Source organism: Oryctolagus cuniculus, chromosome 1 (genome assembly GCF_051225735.1).
Source record: "Oryctolagus cuniculus isolate XC-2025 breed Fujian yellow rabbit chromosome 1, ASM5122573v1, whole genome shotgun sequence".
In the NCBI taxonomy this organism is placed as follows: Eukaryota; Metazoa; Chordata; class Mammalia; order Lagomorpha; family Leporidae; genus Oryctolagus; species Oryctolagus cuniculus.
The window spans coordinates 232,457,073-232,480,327 of record NC_142867.1 but is presented as its reverse complement, the minus strand read 5'-3'; the positions used below and the strand labels follow the sequence as shown (position 1 = coordinate 232,480,327).

The following is a 23,255-nucleotide window of genomic DNA, read 5'->3' as shown; positions in this document are numbered from 1 at the left end:
GGGGAGGGGCGTCCCGGGAACCCAGCCCCTCCTGGTGGGCACAGGTTCCCCAGGTGGAAGACCTCGCAGGCCCGGCCCCCCCCCCACCCGGCTTTAGGAATGGCCTGGGGGCAGAGAGGGTGATGGGGGGGCGCTAAGGTCTCTGTCACTCCGCAGGATGGCAGGTCCTCCCAGGGCTGGGCGAGGGTCCCTCAGGGGCTGGGGCTGGTTTTCTGACAGGTGCCTGGTCGGAACTGGGGACTCTGGGGTGCAGTCGATACCTCCTAATGTGCCCGGTCCACAGCGGAGACAATAAGGTGAAGAATGTAAACATTTGCCATGGACACTGGGCCAAGGTGGGCCTGAGTGCCAAGGACCATGGGCCAAGTGCAGCCTCCGGTTTGTGGCACTTGCTGACTTCCATGGCATAAATCTGCCTGCTGGGGGCGTGACCGGGGGGGGGGCCCACGTAAGACTCCCTGAAGCCGGGCGGTGCCGGCAGTGCCAGCACTCCACCACCACTGGCGTGGCGCGTGGCACACAGCAGGTGCAGTGTGTTTAGTAAGCACACGATTGTCTTTCCGCTGTCACATTTGTGCTACGCCATTTTTGTAGCTCATTTTCAAGATTTATTTATTTGAAAGTCAGCATTACAGATAGAGGGAGACAGATCTTGGACCCACTGGTTTTACTCCCTAAATGGCTGCAACAGCTGGGGTTGGGCCAGGCTGAAGCCAGGAGCCTGGAGCTTCTTCTGGGTTTCCCACGTAGGTGCAGGAGCCTAAGCACCTGGGCCACTCCCACTGCTTTCCCAGGCCGCAGCAGGGAGCTGGATCGGAAGGGGAGCAGCTGGGACACAGAGGTGCAGGGGATGCTGGCGTTGGCAGGAGCGGCTTAGCGGGCTACGCCGTGCTTGGCCCTGCACGCATCATCTACACTGTAACCGAGGCCACCGCTGAGAGCCGCACCAGTGCCTGAAACCTCACCCTTCCTTTTTTAAAGATTTATTTGAAAGGTAGAGTTACAGAGAGGGAGAGAGATCTTCCATCCCCTGGCTGACCCCCCCACCCAGTGGCCACATCGATCAGGGCTGGGCCAGGCGGAAGCCAGGAGCCTGGAACTGCATCTGGGTCTCCCCTGTGGGTGCAGGGCCCCAGCACGCGGGCCATCAGCAGGGAGCTGGGTGGGAAGAGGAGCAGCTGGGCCCTGAACCAGCACCCACATGGGATGCCGGCACTGCCGGCGGAGGCTCCGCCCACTGCCCCGTGACACCAGCCACAGACATATTCTAGAACCACACGTGGTCGTTGGCACACCTCTGCAGCAAAGCCAGTGCGTCCCCTGGGATCCAAGTCACACCTGAACGAGCCTGTTTCAGACAATTCCTGACTGCCGTGGCGGCGACCAGATGGGCTCCGTGACTGTGGCCCAGCCCCAGCCGGCGGGGAAGGGCTAAGGGGGCAGGAGAACTACTGCTCTTGCAGGCGTGATGATGCGGTGCGGCGGTCTGCAGGCTCTCCAGCCGGGGCGGGGTGTGACTCCTTCCTGTCTTCCACACGTTTGAAAATAAGCTAAAAGAACTGTAAAGGCCTTTCGAACAGAACACTGAAGACCAGGCAGGCTTAAACCTTTAGTTAGAAAGACAGATCTCCCATGCGCTGGGTCGCTCCTCAGCTGCCCACAACAGCCGGCGCTGGACCAAGCCGAAGCCAGGCGCCTGGAACCCCAGCTGGGTCTCCCAGGTGGCCAAGCGGTCAGCCCACAGCAGGCGCCCCCGACGCTCACCCTCCCGGAACCTCCGTGCTCAGCACCCGCAGGAGCAGGTCCCGGCAACGAGCGGGCAGCCAGCTCAGATGCGCACGCTCTGTCAGAAGCTGCAACACTGGGCGCCAGAGGCGGTGCGTGACGGACGTGTACACACAGACGAGGAAACGTCACCTCCGTGCGACTCGGAAGCAAATCAGAGCAGGTGTGGGCCAGGCCCAGGGCTCCATTCACAGCGCGGGGTGTGCAAAAGAACGGAATGTCGGGGTGGGGGAGGGCACCAGGGCCGCGCCCAGCGTCCCCTCCCCTCGGTGCGCCCTCCTGCCCCGGCCTCTCACCCCAGACCGGGAGGCCAGGAACAGGAGCTGCTTCTGCAGGCCGGACGCCTGGAAGGGGCAGAAGCGCAAAGTAAAAGTCTTAAGGCAATAAATAAAAGTCCCCAGCTCAGGCGCCACCACCAGCCATGTGCGGGGGCCCGGGGTTCGTGTGTGCGTGATTGAAGGCTCGCTCTGGTCCAGCCCTGCTCATCCCCTGACTGCCCCTGCTGGGGAGCACCCCAGGGCAGACCCGCAGCGAGTTCCCAGCCACAGGGGCGGTGGGTGGCGGGCGGGAGCCCCCCGCCCCGCATGCCCTCGTCTTTGGCGGTGGCAGGGTCAGTGTCAGCCTTCGGCAGGACGCAGAATGCCACAGGGCAGCATCCCGGCTTGGTGCCTGCGTTTGCGGAGGGCCCGCCCTGCCCTGGCTCCTCTGCTGCTCCCCAGTGTGGGAGCCTGGGCCCTGTGACCAGGCAGCCCCGGGCTGCTCCCTGCTCAGGACGCTGTGACCATCACCGCAGAGTCCTCCTGGTCCCTCCCAGCCCCTCACCAGCAGCTCCGCGGTGTGGGTGTTTCAGCGTCCCACCCCTGCCAGGCCCTGCTGACCGCCCCCCGGGATTCCCAGGCAGGGTCAGGGCCTCCGGATGCCGACCCCAAGGAGGGGCCGGACAGCCCCCTCACTGCCGCCCCCACCCGGCCTGTGCTCACTACTGCAGCTGGCCCAGGGGCCCGTTCTCCTGGGGCAGCGCCCCGTTCAGGCCGCTGCCGGCCCCCGGCGCCCCCAGATATCCCAGCAGGATCTCGCTGCGGCGCCGGGACAGCTGCAGGATGTCCTCGGCCAGCGCCGGCACCGACGTGTAGCGCACGTTGTCCAGGTCGAACATGTCCCGCAGGTACTGCACGATCTGGTGCTGGGGGCCCAGGCAGGCGTCAGTGGGGGCCGAGGCCCCGCCCCCGCCCAGACTCCTCCCCCCCCCCCCCCCCGTGCTCTCCCCGCCCCAGGAGCAGGTCCAGCCCTGGCGCTGTCCCTGGCGCCCCCTGAGCCCCTGTGCTGGGGCAGAGAGAGCAGGAGCCACCTCCATTACCTTGAAGAAAGCACAGACTTCGGCGAGCTGGGGCTTGGGGCCAAGAAAGCCGAAGGCCAGCACAGGGCTAACGTGCTCCGATACGGAGTAGAAATGGGAGATGAAGCCGTCGGGCACCTGTGGAAGGCGGCGGGGCCAGGGCCGGGCTTTCGAGCTGGCCTTGGCCCGCCCGCGCGAGGCACCCTGATGCCCCAGATTCCCTTCTGCAGGTGGGGTGAGCGGGGTGCTGCGAGGCGGGGCTGTGGTGGGCGTGGCACAGGAAGTGCCGGAGCACAGGGCCGCGGAGCCAGCGGCTGCCCGGGGGGTGTGGATGGAGCTGTGGCTGCAGGGACCGGCCCCCCCCCCGGACGCCCATGCCCCTCGGCGGGGCCTGGACACATCCTGACGGCGGATGTGGTCCCACAGGTTCCTCTGGGGAGTTCCTGGCCAAGGCAGAGGGCAGCGGTGCCGGGACTGACGAGGGCCAAGGTGCAGTGGGGCCTGGGGGCTCTGTGAGGCCCCTGGGTGAGCCCCGCACCCTCAGAGCAGGGGCCAGCATCCACCACAGGGGGCAGCTGAGCTGGGCACCAGGAGGGGACCCTGGACACACGGCGTCCCCGGGGCCTGTCAAGTCACTTACCATCAGTAGTCTCCTCTTGGCCTTCAAGACCGACCAGCAGGCAGTGGCCAGGGCCTAATCAAAGACAGGAGGGCCAGCCCGCTGTCAGGACAGGCCGGGCCCCCGGCCCCCGCCCCCCAGCAGGAACATGGGCCTGGTGCCTGCCGTTCTCCCCTGGATTCGAATCAGACACGTGGAAAACCTGAACCTGAGCTACGGCCCCGGGACTGCGGGTCCCAGGACTGAGCCACCGTCTGCCCCAGGGGTCCCCCTGCCCAGGTTCCTGGCCGGCTGCCGGGGTCACTGCTGGCCCGCCGGCGTCTGCGCCACGCTCTCATCCTAGCCTCCTCTCTTGCTTGTTTCGTCTCGTCCTGCTCTGGTTGGATTTCCCGGGAGCAGGGAGGGAGCCACAGGCGGCCCCCGACCCCAGGGGCAGGGGCTGGCGCGGGAGCAGCGGCCCACCGTCTCCTTGAAGCTGTCCGACAGCCAGCGGTTCCTCAGGACGGCCAGCACCGAGGCGGGCGGGCTCTCCAGGTCCTCGAAGGCGTCCATGAGGATGAAGTCCAGCACGATGTCGAAGAAACTCATGCACACCACCTGGGAGGGGCGGGGCCTGAGCCGCGGGGCCGGGCCGGGCCGGGCAGGACGCCAGGAGCAGAGGAGAGCCAAGGCGGAGCGCAGCACGGCCGCCCCCTCCCCCACCAGGGCCCAGGGACCCCGGAGCGCCCACTCACCCCGCGGCCCTCCAGCTCCAGCCGGGTGGTGGCCCAGGTCTCGGGCCGCAGGGCGTAGGTCAGCAGCTCCTCGTAGCTCTCCAGGAAGCCTTTGGGACTCTGCGGGGACAAGCACGGCCCGACCTGCTCACGGGCTTGGCCGGAGACCCAGCAGGGCGAGCTCACGGGGAGCGGCTGGGTGGGGAGTACGCCCTGGCAGGCCCGGGGCCCAGCCCTGGCGGCAGCCACGGAGGAATCGAGGCAAGGCAGCCTCCCGCCCACCGCAGGGCGCCTCTCTGGGGAACCAGGGCGTATCGGGTACACGCCGGACACCAGGGCAGCCGGCAGGGTGTGCCCGGCCCCATGGCGTGCTCTCGCTGTGCGGGGATGCATGAGAACAGGAGCCCGAGTCAGGCAGTCAAATCCCTGGGACCTTGTGTTCCATGGGGAGATGGGTGGGGTGACAGCCCCCCACTTGGGCCGCTGCACAGCCAGGCTGTCAGCCCAGGCCGGGGGGACCCACACGCCACCCTCGGGGCAGGGGTGCCGCCACAACCTGCAGCCACGGGCACGCGTGTCCACATGCAGAGGCGCTACGTGCCAGGCTCTGGTCTCAGCATGGACCAACTCGTCTAACTGTCCCGTCAGGGATCTCATGATTAGGCCCACTTTACAGACTGAAACACAGGCTTGGCGAGCAGCCAGGAGGGCCCTGAGGGGCAGACGCCGCCTCATCCTGCTCCCAGGACAGGCTCCGGCGGTCAGGGGCTGCCACAGCTTCGTTCACTGCATCATCACTGTCGTCCTCCTGGGCCAGGGCCGGGGCCATGGCGCAGCGAGCGGGTAAAGCCGCCACCTCCACAGCACAAGCCTCACGTGGCTGCCGCCCTGTGTCCCAGCCGCTCTACTTCTGATCCAGCGCCCTGCTCATGCACCTGGGGGGGCGGTGGAGGATGGAGTAGACCCTCAGCCCCTGCCGCCCAGGCGGGAGACCCGGATCCCGGATGAAGCTCCTGGCTCCTGGGCCTGGTCCAGTCCTGGTGGTTGCAGCCATTTGGGGAGTGAACCAGCAGACAGGAAATCTCTGTTTCTCCCTGTCTCCTGTCACCAAGGCCCCACAGTGGGGGGGGGGGGGGACCAGAGGGAGGAACCCTAGAGAGCAGGCCTGACTGGCTCCCAGCACCCATGCGGCCTCCCGTCCTGTGCCTGCTCACGCGTCCTCCTGAGGATGAGGCTGCAGCGGGTCAGGCCCCCTGGCTGCGAGCGCCGGCTCCACTTGCCCTGGGCAGCCCCTCTCCGCTCCAGACCCGGCTCCCACGTCCACCAAGAGCAGGCAGCGGTGAGGCTCAACGGGGCAGCCGCCGGGGACCTGTTAGCCAGCGACCTGTGGAGCCTGCCCTGTGCGGGGCCCTGCACTGGCCGCAGCCCCTGGGGAGAGGGCGGTGGGGCTCGGAAGACACGTGCGGGGGCAGGGAGGGCGAGCCTGGCGGCTGGCCAGCTCCACCTGCTGCCAGCGCTGGGCATCTCACCCGGAGGCCCTGGGCCTGCTTTCTCACTCTCTGCTGTACCTGTTTCATAATAAGGTTGATAAAAAAAAAAAGAGGCACAGAGTTCGAGACGCAGAAGGCCCAGAGCCTGGTGTGCCTGGGAGGCCGGGGCACACGTGCCGCGCGGCAGCGCAGGACAAGGCCCCAGCCTCACGCCCGCGGCGGCGGGGGCCGAGGTTGGCTGTGTGTTTTAGAATCACTGCCCGGGCACGTGAGAAGGGATTTGGAGAGAGACCTGTGCAAAAGCATTGCTCAAACCCACAGAAGACAAACCACAAGTGGCCAATCGAGACGGAAAATGACGCAACGTCGCCCGCAATCAGCCGCGAAGCAATGGACAGGACGGCGGAGATTAAAACGAGGACGGATGTCGGGTCCTGGCCAAGAAGTGAGGCAACAAGGCTCTCGCCCTGCTGCAGGGCCCTCGGGAAGGGCAAGCTGGCGGAGGTCAGAGGTCAGCCGGCCTCCCACGTGTCCTCTCTGGAGCCCGAGCTGCCGCATCCGGGGCTCTGTCCCCAGGGACACCTCCCAACACCTCCCGAGCCCAAGCATGGGCAGCTGGGGTAACGACATCAGTGACAGCACGCGCCACGGCCAGCCCGCAGGACGGGCCACCGCGGGCTCAGTGCGACGGGCTCCACGTGCTGACGCCCAGGTGGACGAGACGGACCGTTACGGCACGAAGCCGGGCGGCAGGGCATCGGGTGGGCAGGCAGCAACCCCCGCGGGTGACGGGACGGGGGACACGGGTCAGGCGAGGACAGGCAGTGGCGACCTCGCAGGGGCTGTGCGTGGATTCTGTGACCCTGCCAGGCTGGGGTCGGGGACGAGGGTGCAGCACGGACCCGGGGACCTGAGTCAGCACAGGAAAGAAACCTCATCCTCTCGCCGCTCCCCGGGGCCCGAGCATGGAGTCCAAGCTCCCGGCTTTGCTTGAGACGGTATTCAGGAGAACAAAGCCCCGGACGGCATCCCGGCGCAGCGGACTAAGCCACTACCGGAAACGCCAGCATCCCACATGGGCGCCGGCTGGAGTCCCGGCTGCTCCACTTCTGACCCAGCTCTCTGCTGTGGCCTGGGAAGGCAGTGGAGGACGCCCACGTGCTCGGGCTCCGGACCCACGTGGGAGACCAGGAAGAAGCACCTGGCTCCTGGCTTCGGATCCGCCCAGCTCTGGCCATTGTGGCCACTTGGGGAGTGAGCCAGCAGATGGAAGCACTCTCTCCCTCTAATAGATCAGTAAATATTCAAAAAGAAAACGCAGCTCCACCCACAGAGTCGGATACCAAGGCCCCGGCTACCTTCTCGGCCTTGGTCATCAGGCCCGCCACCATCTGCCGGCCGACCTCCCCGAAGAAGGCCTGGTTCCTCTTCTCCTCCAGGAGGCCCTGAGGGGAGGGGGCTGTGAGCTGTGGGGAGGAGGGTGGCTCAGGGGCTGGGCAGGGGCGCCCCGCACACGCACCTCGAAGGCCTGCCGTACACAGTGCAGCTTGGCCAGGAAGTCTTGGTCCCCGTAGCAGCCCAGCAGCTCGGTCCTGAGGGAGGACAGACAAGGTCACAGCGCCCGGGCCCTGAGCCCTGGCTGGGGCCCGCCTCCCTGCAGGCCTTGGGGGGGGGGGGGGGCGGAGCCCGAGGCTCCCTGAGGCCGGCCTGGTCTCTCCCAGCCCCCGGGCAGTCCTACATCCTTGCCAGCAGGGGACCAACAGGCGCCACTGCTCCCTCCGGGCCACGGTGGTGTCACCTGGAGTTTGCGGCCACTTGGGCTCAGTGACGGCGTGAACACACGCGCCAGGCCTGCGCAGTGTACAGAAAAGCCGGTACCGCGTGGGGCCGCTCGGGACGCCTGCACCCGCTTCGAGGCCCAGCTCCACTCCCAGTCCCCGCAGCGGTGCCGGCTCAGGCAGCTGGGTCTCTGCCCCCCATGCGGGAGACCTGGGCTGGGCTCCCGGCTCTGCGCAGGCACTGGGGGGACAGATCTCTGTCTCTGCCTTTTTCTTTAAATAATATGACGTGAGTCTCACAAGTCAAAGACATATTTGTATCATGAGAAAACCACGCGGAGGGTGGATATTTAGCCCAGTGGTTAGGATGCCCACATCCTGGGCCGGTGCTGTGGCATAGCGGGTAAAGCCACCGCCGGCAGCACTGGCATCCCACGTGGGCGCAGGTTTGAGTCCCAGCTGGTCCACTTCCCATCCAGCTCTCTGCTGTGACCTGGGAGAGCAGTGGAAGATGGCCCGAGTGCTTGGGCCCTGCACCCGCGTGGGAGACCTGGAAGAAGCTCCTGGCTCCTGGCTTCAGGCAGGCTCAGCTCCAGGCATTGTGGCCATTGGGGGAGTGAACCAGTGGATGGAAGACCTCTCTTTATTTTTTTTTTAATGATTTATTTTATCATTTGAAAGGCAGAGTTACAGAGAGAGGGAGAGACAGAGAGTGCAGAATTGCTTGATCAACACAATCTCTTCATGCATTTCCCACGAACGTCTCCCCCACAATCACAGACGAGCTGAGAGGCCACAGTGTGGACCCGGAGACCCTGGGGTCAGGCACAGCGCCCACTGGGTCGCTGTGGTCAGGCCTTGATGAGAACAGGGCCTGGCGGTCATCTGATGAGTTAACGGCACTGACTTGTCACCGCCAGTCTCAGTGTAGCCTGGGCCTTCACCACGCCCCCCGGACCCCCACCTCCGCCCGCCCCCCCCCCAGCGCACCTGAGGGTCCGGCAGGGCACCTGCCCCTCCTTCACCAGCTGCAGGGCCTCCTCGTAGGCGGCCGCGGGCCTGGAGAGCGGGATGGGGCCGTCTCCCACGGGCAGGGACTCAAAGAGCTGAGGGGTGGGCGGGGGAGGCGCGGGCCTGCGTCAGCCGCAGCACCAGGTCCCAGGGGCCTGCCCATGCCGCCGGCAAGGGGACAGCACAGGAGGCCCGGGCCCGCGCCCGCTCTGGCCTTCCACATCCTGCCTCCAGGAGCCCTCCCGAGAGGCCACGCTGTGTGCAGCAGCGAGCGGGCAGCGAGAGACGCGGCCAGGCGCAGGCCTGCTCTCACCCACGGGGCCCACGGCCGTGTCTCGGCCTCTGTGCCGAGTCCCAGGAGCAGCCAGCCCTCGCTTCACGCTCCCAACGCCCGCCCCAGCGCTCGGCCATGGCCCCGCCCCCAGCACCCCCACGCGGTCACCTCGGTGGCAGAGAAGAAGGACTCCTCCGAGGTCAGGCTGTCCTCGTCGTCCCCCCGGAGCCGCAGCGAGCCCTCGGCCAGGGGCAGCATGAGCGTCCTCTCTGGGGGGGTTAGAGAGGGGCCGGGGCTGAGACCCCCCATACCCACAGCTTCCTCTGAGGGAACACCCGGCTCCTGGTCCTCCTCCCGGCTCCTGGTCCTCCTCCCGCTGCTCCACCCGTGGCCCCAGGGCACCGCTGCCCCGACCAGGGCTTCCCCTCTGACAAGCACACGCTTGGCCACTGACGCCGCAGCCAAGAGGTCTGGCAGAGGAGACACACAGGCCGTGGACGGGCGGTGGCCGTCCCCAAGCCCCCGGCAGGCGAGGTGTGCAGCCACGGCCTCCCCTCTTGACCCCTGGGTCTGCGCTGGCAGGGCCAGGGCTAGTCGGGGATGCGATGGGTCCCCAGGGCCCAGGTACGGCACTCTGGCCGTGGGCTGAACAGCACGGCTCCCTCTCCGTGGACCTCGGCCGTGGCCGCACCTGCACGGCATCGACCGGTCCACCCGGCTGCGCCCACAGCAGAGGGTCCGGCAGGGCCTTTGGGAGATGCCGACACACAGATCCCAAGCCTGCATCGAGGCCGTGTGGGTAACGTGGTGCCTCAGGATCCCTGCTGTGCGGCAAGCACGTGGAGGGGCCACGGCGGCTCACCGAGGTCCAGCAGCACGCCGTCCGAGGGGAAGGTGGAGCCGAACTCCTCCTGCAGGTGGTAGGCCCGGTGCAGCAGCGACTCCAGCTTCTCAGCGAACTCCCGGCGCTGCGACTCCGGCTGCACCAACGACAGCGACTGTGACCCCGACCCCGACCCTGACCCACACGCGAGGGGCCAGGGCAGCAGTCCCCCTGGAGAGGCGCCCCAGGCTGGCGCACACCTGGGATTCCACACGTTCGCACCCCCCAGCGATGTGTCAGACACCTCCGCATCTTGTGTGTTCTCTGCTAAAACGATCGGCCTTCGCAGTCACAAGTTAGGCGCATTCTGCCGTTAGCATGCATTCTGCCAGTCTCCTTCCGCTTCCTAATGCGGGTTCTGGAGAGCTTTCGAGGGGAGGCTGGCGTTGTGGTGCAGCGGGCTAAGCCACCACCTGCGACACTGGCATCCCACATGGGCGCCGGCTCAGGTCTTGGCTGCTCTACTTCTGATCCAGCTCTCTGCTGTGGCCTGGGAGGGCAGTGGAGGATGGCCCGAGTGCTTGGGCCCCTGCGACCGCGTGGGAGACCAGGAGGAGGCACCTGGCTCCTGCCTTCGGATTGGCGCAGCGTCTGCCGTAGCAGCCATCTGGGGGGTGAGCCAGTGGAAGGAAGACCCTTCTCTCTGTCTCTTATTTAGAAAATAAGAAGCTTTCCAAGCACGGTGGGCGGCTTCCCCCTCGCTCCCCCTGCCCTAGACTGAAGTGCACCGGGCTCAGACCCGGGCACCACCCAGCAAATCCCATCTCCTCTGTCCCAGGCCCTGAGGCTGCCTCCTGGGGGAGGGCGGAGGGTGGGAGAGATGCCTCTTAGGGTTTATCTACAAGTCACAGTGAATCTTAAAAACTAATAAAGAATGTTTAAAAAATGAAAACAAACAAATACCAGAAAACAAAGCCCCTTCTCCAGGCTCCCTTAGGGCCAGGCACTCACTGTAATTACCCTATTATGGCCACAAAAGGGGGGGGGGGGGCTGGAATCCCTGCTAAGGCCAACTGTGCCCCTGGGGCCGGCCCGGCCCGGAGCAGGGGCGGTGTCCCTAGTGCTGGGGGGGGGGGGCAGGGGTGGCGGGGGAGTGGGAGGCTTGGCTGGGGCTGGGGCAGGGATAGGCGCTGGTTTAGGGGTTTGCAGTTCACCTGGGGCATTGCCTCCAAGGAATGCACAGGACTGGGGGGCCTCAGAGGCCTTGGCACAGAGGCCAGGGTGAGGGAAGAGACGGTGCTGGACCCTGGGCCCCAGGGAGGTGTCCGCTAGCTAGCGCGGCCTCTCTGTTTCCACGGAGGCTGCCAGACCCTACACCTGCAGGTAACTGGACTCCGGGGAGGAGATGGAAGCCGACTCGGGCCTGAGGGCCCTGGGGAGAAAGACCCAGAAGAGCTGGGGCAGAGGGGGTGCCCGTGGAAACAGCGGTCACTGTGGGTGCCCCGGGGCCGGGCACCGGGAGCAGTGGTCACTGGGTCCCCCAGGGCCGGGTACCCCCCTGCTCAGCCTCAATGCATCCCTCCAGGGCAGGGATCCCATTTCACAAGAAAACCCAAGGAGGCTGGAAGCGCCAGGTCCCAGCCAGAGCCGGCAGAGCAGACTCAGGGCCAGGCCCCGGGGGACCGCGGCCCCCATGCTGGGCTCCCCGGCAGGGCCAGGCCTGCTCCCTGGGGCCGGCAGAGCCTTGCGGTTCTGGCAGAGGGTGCCGCTTTCCTCTGCCTGACACCAGATGCACCGCGCAGACAACACAGGAACAACCTGTGACCCTGACCCTGAGTGTCAAACTGCTGTGTGAGGCCAGCGCTATGGCATGGGGTCAAGTCACCGCCTAGGACACAGACATCCCATGGGGTGTCCCGGCTTCTCCACTTCCAATGCAGCTCCCTGCTGATGGGCTGGGAAAAGCACCAGAGGAGGGGGCCCAAGTGCTTGGGGCCCTGCCACTCACACGCGAGACCTGGATGGAGCTCCTGGCTCCTGCGGCTCAGCTCCGGCCATTGCAGCCACTTGCGGAGTGACCAGCGGATGGAAGAGCACTCTCTCTCTCTCTCTTTTGTGCTTTAACCGACAGCACAGAAAAGGGGAGGGAAGACTCTGTCTGTCGTGTGTCAGGTCAGGGGCTCACGTCCAGGACAGGCGACAAGACAAGGAGGGGCCGGCGCTGTGGCACTGTGGGCTAAGCCTCCACCTGTGGCGCCAGCCTCCCATACGGGCGCCAGTTCTGATGGAACAAGGACGGAAGCCTCGGCCATTCTTGCTCATTGCCCGAAAGACAGCTCAGCCCTGGAACGTGTTCCTTGCCCTTCCTTGAACCTCAGCTGGGTCTCACACCCCTGGCCTTCATCCCCACCCTCATTCCTCCCAGGTTCCCAGGGCCCCGCCCAGCCCAGGAATCCCCCAGCCCTAGCCCACCTTAAAAAGGCCGGGCCCGGGGTCAGGGACTTCTGCCACCCGTTCCAGCAATGTGGGAATAAATTCAGTTTGGCTGCAAATCCGCGCACTGCCTCTATTTTGCGCCTCTTTTCCTCACATTTTGGTGTCTGTGTAAGGAGGCTCCAGTCTGCAACTCTTTTCTAAGAGGTTCGAGTCCCGGCTGCTCCACTTCTGATCCAGCTCTCTGCTCATGGCCTGGGAAATGGTCTGTACCACGTGGGAGACCTGGAGGAAGCTCCTGGCTCCTGGCTTCGCTCCGACCCTCTGGGGACTGAACCCAGATGGAAGACCCCTCTCTGTAACTCTTGTCTATCTTTCTCTCTTTCTTTTATTTGACAGATAGAGTTAGTGAGGGAGAGAGACAGAGAGAAAGGTCTTCCTTCCATTGGTTCACCCCCCAAATGGCCGCTACGGCCGCGCTATGCGGATCCCAAGCCAGGAGCCAGGTGCTTCTCCTGGTCTCCCACGCGGGTGCAGGGGGCAAGCACTTGGGCCATCCTCCACTGCCTTCCCAGGCCACAGCAGAGAGCTGGACTGGAAGAGAGGCAACCGGGACAGAATCCGGCGCCCATATGGGATGTCGGCACCGCAGGCGGAGGATTAACCAAGTGAGCCACGGTGCCAGCCCGTAACTTTTTTATCTTTCAAATAAATAAATCTTTAAAAATAAATAAATAAATAAGCAGTGCTAGTGCCATGTGTGGAGAACCTGCACTGCCACTCTGCCTTCCCCGTGGCCGTGCCCCCTGCCCGCCCGCCAGCCATGCACAGAGGCAGACTGGCAGTGCCGCCACTGTGACCCCAGGTGTTACCACACCCCTAGTTAGAGCCTACGCTCACGGTCCACACGGGGACGTGTCCGCCGATGCCCACTGCAGCCCGCAGGCGAGAACAAGGCGCCCGGCCACCAATGGACAAAGCAGTGACAGGTGCACGCTGCCCGGCCGGACCACGGCTCAGCGGTACCCAGGACCGAGGCAGTGACCCGCGCCACACCCCGGATGCGCCACAGCAAGGAAGCCAGTTCCAGCAGGCTGCCGCGACACTCGAGCCTCCTACTGGGGAGGTGAAAAGGCTGCACACGTGACTGTCGCCTCACCGGTGCCCTGAAAGCCACCGCGTTCTACAGTTTAAAGGGGTCAACGCTAACGGAATTCCTTGAACTCCATTTCAAGGAAGCTGTTAGAAAACCACCTGGAAAGAGACCGTGGCGAGGGCCTGCTCCGTGGTGACAGGGGTCAGGGGTCAGGGACGCTGCCGGCCAAGGGCACTTCAGCACCTCCTGCAGCTGGCCCTGGGGTCTCCCGGGCAGCTGGGGACCGAAGCCCCAGGCTGCACAGCCACGAGGCCTCTAAGGACATCTCAGTGCTGGCACAATGAGAGAATGATGGGAGTGCTGCCGTAAACACAGTTTGGGGAGTCAAGCTGCCCCCTCGGTGGCCCCGCGGGCTGACGTCCCCACTCTGCAGCCCCGGCCTTTCCCTGCCCCTCCTGCAGCAGCTCACGGCTCCCACGTGGATGGCACAGTCACCTCCAATCCCTGCCCACGCTCACCCTGTGCACGGTGCCCCCGGCTCCCGGCCACCGGGCTCCCGGCCACCGAAGATGCAGGTGGAGGAACAAGGCAGGGGTGGAGGCACGAGGGGGGGGGCACAGAAACCTCCCCTTCCCAGTGGTCACAGCTCCCGCAGGGCAGACCTGGGCCCTGGACACACACCCTCCAGGCCCCCTCACCTGTGAGGTGTTCAGCCCCTCTGGGTTGAATACCAGAGGGATTCGTCACTTTGAGGTGGATGACAGAGTGTGCCAAGTGGCTCCATGGCGGGGGGGGGGGGCAGCACTTGCTTTCCAGTTTTTTCAGTACAGAAATGTGTAAGGACAGAACAGCGGCCAGCATTGCGGTGTGGCGGGTTAAGCTACCACTTATGCCCCTGGGAGCACCAGTTCAGCCCCAGCTGCCCCACTTCCGGCCCAGCTCCCTGCTGATGGGCCTGGGCCTGGGCACGCAGCAGAAGATGGCCCAGTGCCAGAGGTCCAGACCCAGCTGTTGTAGACATCTGGGGAATGAAACAGCAGATGGAAGACCCCTCTCTGTCACTCTGCCTTTTAATAAAATAAATCTTTATTTAACAAAAGAATAAACCAGGGCCTGCACTGTGGCGCAGCAGGTAAAGCCCCTGCCTGCGGTGCCAGCATCCCACATGGGCGCCAGGTCGAGTCCCGGCTGCTCCACTTCTGATCCACTTCCCTGCTATGGCCTGGGAGGGCAGCGGAGGACGGCCTGAGTCCTTGGGCCCCTGCCCCCACGTGGGAGACCTGGGGGAGGCTCCTGGCTTGGGCCTGGCCCAGCCCTGGCAGATGTGGCCAGCTGGGGAGTGAGCCAGCGGATGAAGCTCTCCCTCTGTCTCTGCAGCTCTGCCTTTCAAACAAGTAAGTCTAAGAAGACTAACACAAACAGCGCTGTGACACCGCCACCCACACAAGGCTCCTGCGAGTACTTGCTAGACATCAGGAAACCAAGCAGAAGCCAAAGGCCCGGGCAAGTAAACAAGCGCCTTCCCGCCTCTCCCCGCAGCCCTGGCCCACGGCCGCCCCCCTCCTGAGTCCGCAGCGCCGGCACCTTCCACACCGGGCACGCCGTTCGCCCTCTAGCTCGCTCTATTTTTTGCAGTCTTATTTATTTGAAAGACAGAGCTACAGAGACGCAGAGGCAGAGAGAGAGAGAGAGAGAGAGAGAGAGAGAGGTCTTCCATCCGCTGGTTCCCTCCCCAGGAGCCTCCTCCAGGTCTCTGCAGGGGCCCAAGCACTTGGGCCATCTTCCACTGCTTTCCCAGGCCACACAGAGAGCTGGATCAGAAGTGGAGCAGCCGGGACTCGAACCGGCGCCCATATGGGATGCTGGCACCGCAGGCAGGGGCTTTACCTGCTGCGCCACAGCGCTGGCTCCTGTGACTCACTGACACCTGGCGGAGACACAAAACCCTCCCTCCCTGTCACGCTGGCAGAGTCCCCCACAGCCCCACTGCTGGGCACGCGACCGTTCTGGTGTCGCCAACTACCACAAAGCAATGCTTCCTGACACAGCCGCCCTGGGACACGCAGTTGCCGTGCTCCTGACACAACCTCTGCATCCAGCCTCTTCTGTCGTTCTTTCTGAAATAAGTCACATTTGCCGCAGAACACTTGGCCGGCCACCAAAAACGTGCATCAGCAAGGGAAAAACCCACGATGCGCTCACGGACTCGGCTGGCCGGGGCCCTGCTTCCTCCCGCCCCCTCTCAAATGCACGCCTCCCTCGGGAGCCAGGCGGGACTCGCACACCAAGCAGCTCCCAGCGCCCAGCGTGGCACGTCCGTCACGCACATTCCACTTAAGTAGAATAAAACCCTCCGGTGCCAGAGGGCAAGGGCCTGCAGCTGCAGGCGGGCTGGGCCGCCCCTCGTCCGCGGCGCCAGCCTTCCCGGCGGCCAGGTCACCTACCTCCGACAGTGCTGCCGAAGCGGTCTCGGGGTCCCGCAGGCCGTCCCCGGGCGTGGGGGTGCTGCCGCCGTCCCCTCTCTGGCCCACGCTCAGCGCCTGCTCCCACTTCTGCAGGGCCTCCTCGAACAGCCCCATGCCTGGGCGAGACGGGGGAGGGAGTCACTCCGGAGCGGGGCCCACGCGGCACAGAGGCCGCAGGCTGGGCCGTCTGCAGGCTTTCGCTCAGCCGGGTCCTGGCCACTGGCCTCGGTCCAGCTGGGAGGGCTGCGGCTCCTCCCCGCCGCCCCGCCCCAGGCCGGGCCCCCAGCCCCCGGCCCGCACCTTGCATGTAGAGGCTCTCGGCGTGGCCGTCGCTCGTGCTCACGGACTCCTCCACCCCTCTGGCGTCCCACGGCCCCAGACACGTGGGGCTGGATGAGTTCACGGCCGCCATCTGGACACCATGAAGTGCGAGGACAAGGAGTGAGGCCCTTGCAGACCCCTCCCAACCCCCACCATCCGCCACACCCTCCCAAGTACAGCCTGAGCTGGCCCTGGCCACGCCCACTCCACCAACCCCATTGCCTGCCGACCTCAGAGACCCCCACGGGGCGGACGTGGCCCAGGAAGCCGCAGCTCCCATCGGTTCCTGGGCGAGCCCACCCCCAGCCAGGCCTGTCAGCCACGCGGGTGACCACCTGCCCGGCAGGCTGTGGGCTCCTCCAGGATGACGGCCATCTTTTGGACGGTCCTGGGTCCCCAGAGCAGTGCCTGGCTCAGCGCTGAGGCTTGGTGCTTGCTTGCTGAATGACTAATCGAGTCGATGACCCAGACGCCACGCCCCAGGAGAGACAAGCTTCCGTCTTATCTACCTCCACGCCCCCAGTCCCTAGTGGGGTGCCAGGCACAGCGCAGGAAGCCGCCCGACGTCTTCCCCGAGACACCGCCACCCTCTCTCCCACACCCACTGAAGCCTGCACAGGCGGAGGGGCTGGGGAGAGAGCCAAGGAAAGCTGAGGACCCCTCCCGCCCCCCACCTGTGCAGCCTCCGGAGGGCGCCCGCCCCGCCCTCACCGAGGCCAGGCTGTGGGAGGAGCCAGAGCGCTTGCTGGGCTCGATGGAGGAGATGCCGCTGAGTGTGTCGTTGCTCTTGCTGCCGGGGCTCTGCACCCTCCGTCCGGAGCTGCCTGCAGGGAACGGGGGGGGGGGGGGGGGTCATGCAGGCCACGCGCCCGGGGGAGCAGAGACCTCGGCGCCCTCCTGCCATCTCCCGTCGCCAGATCCCGTCACCCAGGGCCGGATCTGCGGGGACGAGCGGGCCCAGCCACTTCCCACCCGACTCAACTTCCCTGTGCTAACTCGGAACCCTCCCAGAGTTTGAAAATGCAGAACAGTTTTGTTTTCCAACTGAGAAGAGGGGACGGGAAAGAACAAGACACAGAGCAGCGCGCGCCAGCGAGAGGCTCCCGGCTCCCCGGGGCCACCACGGGCGAAAACCTGGCTTCCAAGCCGCCTCCTGTGACGCCGGCATCCCATGTGGGCGCCGTTCAAGACCCAGCTGCCCCACTCCAGCTCCAGCCCCCTGCTAATGCTCCTGGGAAAGCAGTGGAAGATGGCCAAGTGCTGGGGCCCCTGCGCCCACGTGGGAGACCCGGAGGAAGCTCCTGGCTCCTGGCTTCAGCCTGGGCCAGCCCTGGCGTTGCACCATTTGGAGAGTGAACCAGTGGATGGGAGTCCTCTCTCTGTCTAGCCTCCTCCTCTGCCTTTTTTTTTTTTTTAAAGATTTATTTATTATTTATTTGAAAGTCAGAGTTACACAAAAAGAGGAGAGGCACAGAGAGAGAGAGAGAGAGAGAGAGAGAGATCTTCCATCCCTGGTTCACTCCCCAAGTGGCTGCAATGGCGAGAGCTGAGCCGATCCCAAACCAGGAGCCAGGAGCTTCTTCCGGGTCTCTCACAAGGGTGCAGGGGCCCAAGGACCTGGCCCATCTTCTACTGCTTTCCCAGGCCAAAGCAGAGAGCTGGATCGGAAGAGGAGCAGCCAGGACTCGAACCAGCGTCCATATGGGATGCCAGCACTGCAGGTGGTGGCTTTACCTGCTACACCACAGCGCCAGCCCAACTCTGCCTTTCACTTAAACAAATAAATCTTTTAAAAAGAAAGAAAGGAAGAAGACCCAGCTTGCACAGCACTCGCGGGCCCTGCTCTGCCCTTGCCTGCGGCCTTCTCTCCTGAGCCACAGAGGGACGCTGTCGGTGCTGGGATAATGGGCGGATCGGGAGGACACCTCTGCTCACGCCGGGAGCGCCCAGGCCCGCTCCTGGCCTCGGCGAGCGGTGGAGAGGGCGCACACGCAGGCGCAGCAGGCCCCATGCTGCGAGATCAGCAGGGCAGCGGAATCCCGCCAGCAGCCACAAGACGGGGCAGGGGCCGGGGCCAGGACCCAGCCGCCCTCCCGTGCGGGGGCCCAGCTGGCCGCATGCGCCCGTCTGGGTGGCTCTCAGAGAGAGGGGACGGCGGGAGCGCTGTTCTGCTCAGACACCCCTCGGCGCGGCTGGCTCCTGAGCCACACCCGCTCGTCCCTCCCATGCCGGGGCCGCCCGCCAAGCCCCCACAGCCACTCAAGGAAGGGACGCCCCTGCTGCCCCCGCCCCCCCACGCACACCTACCTCTCTTCCCCAAGGGCATCTTCCTGGCCATGAGGACGGGCAGGGGCACCGTGCCCAGCTGCTCGCCTCTCAGCTCGGGGCCCACTTGCTTCTTCCTCCGCCGCCGCCTCTTCAGCTGGTGGGCGGCCAGGGCCAAGGCCACGGTCCCCAGGGCTGTGGCGAAGAGGACCTTCCGCAGGCCTGGCGTCAGCCGCAGCTGTGAGAAGGCGGACTGCAGGGCAGAGGGAGGCGGCCGATCGCATCCCGAGGTACCGGGCACCCACCCGGCTCAGGGGAGGGGCAGAAGCTAAGTGCCAATGCCAGGGGGGTGGGGGGGGGACCAGCAAGGGTTCCTGGGACCATCAGTGTTGGGGGTCACAGCTGTAGGGGAGCAGGCGCCGACTATGCAGGAGCCAGGCAGGGCACTAGGGCCTGACCTGAGTACTTAGAATCCTCACCCCTCTCCCAGCGAGGAGCCCGAGGCCCCCACGGCTTTACATAGAAGACAGACCCAAGTGTGCCAACCCCCACTTCCTCAAGGACCCCTCAAACATGCTGCTGCCACTGGCCCCCAGCAGCTGCCAGCAGCACCGGGAAGCCCCTCGGATGTGGGCGTGGCAAGCGGCCTGGGCACCACACATATCTGTGGCTGGCAGGCGGGGCCCTGGTGACCCCCTTAATCATCTGAGAAAGTGCACCCAGGACCCCCGACCCCCGATGCAGACTTCCCTCTGGGCCCAGCTCTCCAGGACGCCGAGGGGCCCAGGGCCGAGGGGCAGGGCCGGACCCCTGCCCACCCCAGGCCGTACCTGCCCAAATGTCGTGTACAGAAACACAGGGATCTCGGCCACCGTCATGGCCAGGGCCTGGATCATGGACATGCCCTCTGTCCGCCGGAACTCCATGGCCGGTCCAGCGCCCCAGGCGACAGCCCTCGGGGCCGAGAGCTGGTCCAAGGAGATGGCCTTCACCTCGCTGCTGGCCGGGTCCCGGGCACCGTCCAGGCCCCGGGAGGACAGGGATGCGCATACCAGAGGTCGCCCCCACGCGGCTAAGAGACAGGTGATCAAGTCAGACGCGAGAACGTGCACCTGTCGGCACACTTCCCACACCGGGGCAGGCGGCGCGGCAAAGCCCAAGCCTGGGAAGCCAGAGCCTCTGCCCCTGCAGGCCAGCAGCCAGACACTGCCACAGACCCCGTGCCCGCCACGAACACCCGGAGCCAGAGGCCAGCGTCTCCCGCACGCTGGCCCAGGACAGGGAGACGGACAAGCCGCTCCCAAGCCCGGGGCCTTATGCCGCTTCTCCTCACCCTTCTTAAACCCCTGGGCCATTTGCTAAACACAACCTCAGGCCCCCGTCTGAGTCACTGCATCTTTTACGTCTTCTGTCTGGTCCAGGACTGGGACAGCAGCAGGTGCCTCCCCGGCCACCGACAGCGACTGCACACTCTGGGTGCTGGGTACTCCGTGCTGAGTCCTTTACGCACACTGCTCCCCGCAAGGCAGCGGCTCCCCACCCTTCTCCCCCAAACGCACCCCCGATTCCCTGCGTCTCAGGCAGCCTGAATCAGCAGTCCAAAGTGACACGGCCGGTTATGGGCGCGGAGCTGGGTTTGGACCGGGTCCACTGGACTCTAGACTGCTTGATGCAAGCCCCGGCTCCGTCCGTCCCAGAGCAGGAAGCGGCAGCCCCGGCAGAACCACAGAGGACAAGGGCACTGGGAGCTCGTGCCCGCCACACAGAAAGCGTGCACCCTAAGATCCCACGGGTGCGCCCCGACCGCCAGGAGGCCTTCAAGGTCTCCTGGGACCTCAAGCGGAAGGAACACGCCGGCCGGGACAGACCCCGTCTCCCTGGGACGGCAGCCAACGTCGCCGGGCCGGCACGAGAGACAGTGGGAAGCAGAGCCGATCCCATCCGGCTGGCTCTGGGGCTGGGGGACACGGACGATCCGGGCGGTCAGCAACCCCTCTGCGGTCACCGAGTCAGCGGCCAAGCTGGGCCGGGGCTCCGAGGCGGCGGCGGTGTTGCCCAGGGGCCGCTCCCCCCCCTGGGCTCCTGAGTCCCCGCGGCAGACACGGCCGGAATGCAGCGCGCGTTCCAGGAGCCAGAGGCGGGCACTGAGGCCTGGAGAGCCCAGAGCCCACAGGAGGAGCCGCTGGTACCCGGGACCGCCCCTGCCCTCCCAGCGACCCAGCCACGGCCCCTCGGCCTGAGCCCAGAGCGCAGACGTTAGCCCACCGCGGCGCCCCTCCAGGACAGCCACCTGTCCCGTCCCACAGCCTCGGGAGGGCCCTGCTCCCCGCACCCCCGCCGCGGCAGGGGCGACACCTCGGCCCCGGAGCCCCACGTGCCTCCTCCCCCCGCCCTGGACACCCCACGACCGCCGCTGACTGGAGCACCCCTCTTTCCGCCCCGGCCCCCACCTTGAGCCAACCTCTGCCCATCCCCGACACCTCACCCGCGCGCGGCCGTGGGCACCGGGCATCCCTCACGGGACCCCAGCAATACCTCCTCCGGCCGTGACCCCAGAAAACCCCCGAGGCTGGTGCAGGGCCCCGCAGGTGCGCAGGCCGGCACACCTGCTCCCGCCAGCCCCGGGCCTGCCTCGACCCGGGCTCCGCGTCCGCGTCCGCGCCCCCGCGCCCCCGCGCCCCCGCCGCCCCGTTCCAGGCCCGGGCTCCTACCCCCGCTCCGACCCGTTCGCCGCCCCGTTCCGCCCCCGTCTCACGCCGCCTCCGCGCCGGGACCCGCGCGTTCCAGCCCGGGCACCGTCCTGGTGCGTCTGCGGCCGCACAGCCCCCCGCCCGCTGCAGCCCCAGCCCCGAGCCCTGCCGCCCGCCCGCTCGCCCGCTGCACTAAGCCCGCGCCGCAACGCACCCGGGACCCCATAGCCGTGGAAGGGCAGCGTCTCCTTCCCCGGCCGCCGCGCAACCAAACCCGAGGCCGCCGGGGGGCGTGCCCTCGCGCCCGGCCTGCCCTTCTTTGGCCAATGAGCATCGCCGAAGCCTCCCGCGCCGCTGTGGCCTCGGGCCAATGGGGAGGAGCACATGGCCCGGCTGGTCCCGCCTCCGCCACTTTGTGCCCCGCCCCGTAAGTGCGGTTGAGGCGCGGAAGTAGTGTCTTCTCTCCGACGATTGGCCACCGGGATTAGATTGACATGGGCGGCCACCAGGGGGCGGAGCCACCCTTAAAGGGGCTGAAGGGGAACAACCAGGCCCCTCTTGAGAAGGGAGCCGGGGCGGCCCCTTTGGCTCCTCTGATCCTAAGCGGTCGCCGCACGGGCAAGTCCTCCCGCTCTACAGGCGCCCATTTTCAAATGCCACCGCCGCGGGGCTGCAGTCCCGGCCCCCTCGCTGCACCTGACGCTGACGGGGAGCCAGAGACGGGCTCAGGGGGTGGGAGCCGGGGGCTGGTTGGAACCAGTGTGGGGAGGCGAGACCGAGAGCTGCCGGGTGAGCGGGGGCTTTCCCAGGACAGTGGGCGGCGGCAGACAGGTGGACAGCGCTTGCCAGGGCTGGACTGCCCGGGACCCAGGCTGGAGCCGCCGCTCGTCACCCTGTGGCCTGGGGCGCGTCACCCCCCGCCCCAGGACTGCGATGGTTTGGAGCTGCCGGGAGGGCTCGGGGCCCTGGGTCGTGGGAGGACTGACCGCAGCAGGTGCATCTCTGGCTTGACACCGCCTGGAGCTTTGCAGAACTCCACCCACACGGAGGGAACCAGGACTGGGAGAGGGCCGCGCTCTGGGCGGTGGGCGCCCACGGGACTCGAGGCTCAGCCCTGCGCACACTGAGGGGGCCTGGGAGATGAACGAAGCCGGCGAGGAGAGGGGCCGGTGCCATGGGTTCACCCTCCGCCTGCAGCGCCGGCATCCCACGTGGGCGCCGGTTCGAGTCCCGGCTGCTCCTCTTCTGGTCCAGCTCTCTGCTGTGGCCTGGGAAAGCATAGAAGATGGCCCAGGTGCTTGGGCCCCTGCACCCGCGTGGGAGACCAGGCCCCTGGGTCTGATCTAACGCCGCCCTGCTGGGTTGCAGGCAGTTGGGGGAGTGAACCAACAGGTGGAGCTCTCCCTCCCTGTCCAATAAACACAGCTTAAAAACAAAGGCATGGAGCCGAGAGGTAGACAGGTGAGACAGGTACACAGCCAGCCCAAGCCCCGAGGGAAGCTCCCCGAGGACCCGGGTTCAAGGTCAGCACCTCCCTGCCCCTGCACTCTGGCAGGGCCCTCCTGCCTCTCCCTGGGGGCCAGGCAGGGAGTGAGGAGGGGCCAGGGGCTGGGGGCAGCCAGTGCCCTAGCCGTGCTCTGTGGCTGAGGGCTCGGCTCGCCCCCCCCACGGTGCAGCTGAGCCTGATCACCAGGTGCACGGCAGTCCCCCCCAGCCCACTCCCACCCTATAAAAGGAGACCTCAGGCTGGGCGGGGGCGGGGTAATTCTCCCCCCAGGCTGCCTGTGCTCAACTCCGCTTGTCTGGGGCTGAGGCTGCAGAGCCCCCCCACCCCCTGACCCCGCCCTCCCCCACCCTCCGACTCCTCCCTCCCCCACACCCTCCGACCCCACCCTCCCCGCAACCCTCCAACTCCTCCCTCCCCCACACCCTCTGACCCCGCCCTCCCCCCACCCTCCGACTCCTCCCTCCCCCACACCCTCTGACCCCGCCCTCCCCCCCAGCAATAGCGTCTCCTCCTCCCTCCCTCCCTCACTGGGCTCCAGACCCCCCCCCGGGACCCCTCTTCACGTCCGCCCCCAGCCCCCAACTTTGGGGAGCCGGAGTTTCTCCCAGCCCCAGCAGTGGAGGGCAGGTCCCCAGCTGGCCTCTCCTCA

At 66.3% G+C, this 23,255-nt stretch overlaps 1 protein-coding gene across 3 annotated transcripts; it reads right to left on the bottom strand.

The window, feature by feature from the left end:
* Window positions 1-585: 585 nt before the first annotated feature.
* MIGA2 (mitoguardin 2) lies at window positions 586-21,458 on the bottom strand. 3 transcript variants are annotated; one of them, XR_016225858.1, is made up of 18 exons: window positions 21,314-21,458; window positions 19,240-19,481; window positions 18,452-18,662; window positions 16,856-16,968; window positions 16,124-16,235; window positions 15,803-15,939; window positions 9,869-9,986; window positions 9,175-9,275; window positions 8,712-8,827; window positions 7,463-7,535; window positions 7,302-7,388; window positions 4,475-4,573; window positions 4,203-4,337; window positions 3,762-3,815; window positions 3,143-3,259; window positions 2,766-2,968; window positions 1,918-2,129; window positions 586-1,524 (listed from the first exon to the last, which is right to left on the bottom strand). XR_016225858.1 is itself a non-coding variant. In XM_089321150.1 (17 exons), coding segments are annotated over exons 2-17 (1,773 nt in total). In that variant the 5' UTR covers window positions 19,336-19,481; window positions 21,314-21,458; the 3' UTR covers window positions 968-2,128. The 3 variants fall into 3 exon arrangements, 2 of the variants coding, with proteins under 2 accessions (XP_089177276.1, XP_051694471.3); XM_089321150.1 differs by having other exon boundaries at window positions 968-2,129; XM_051838511.3 differs by lacking the exons at window positions 586-1,524; window positions 1,918-2,129 and having other exon boundaries at window positions 2,352-2,968.
* Window positions 21,459-23,255: the final 1,797 nt, after the last annotated feature.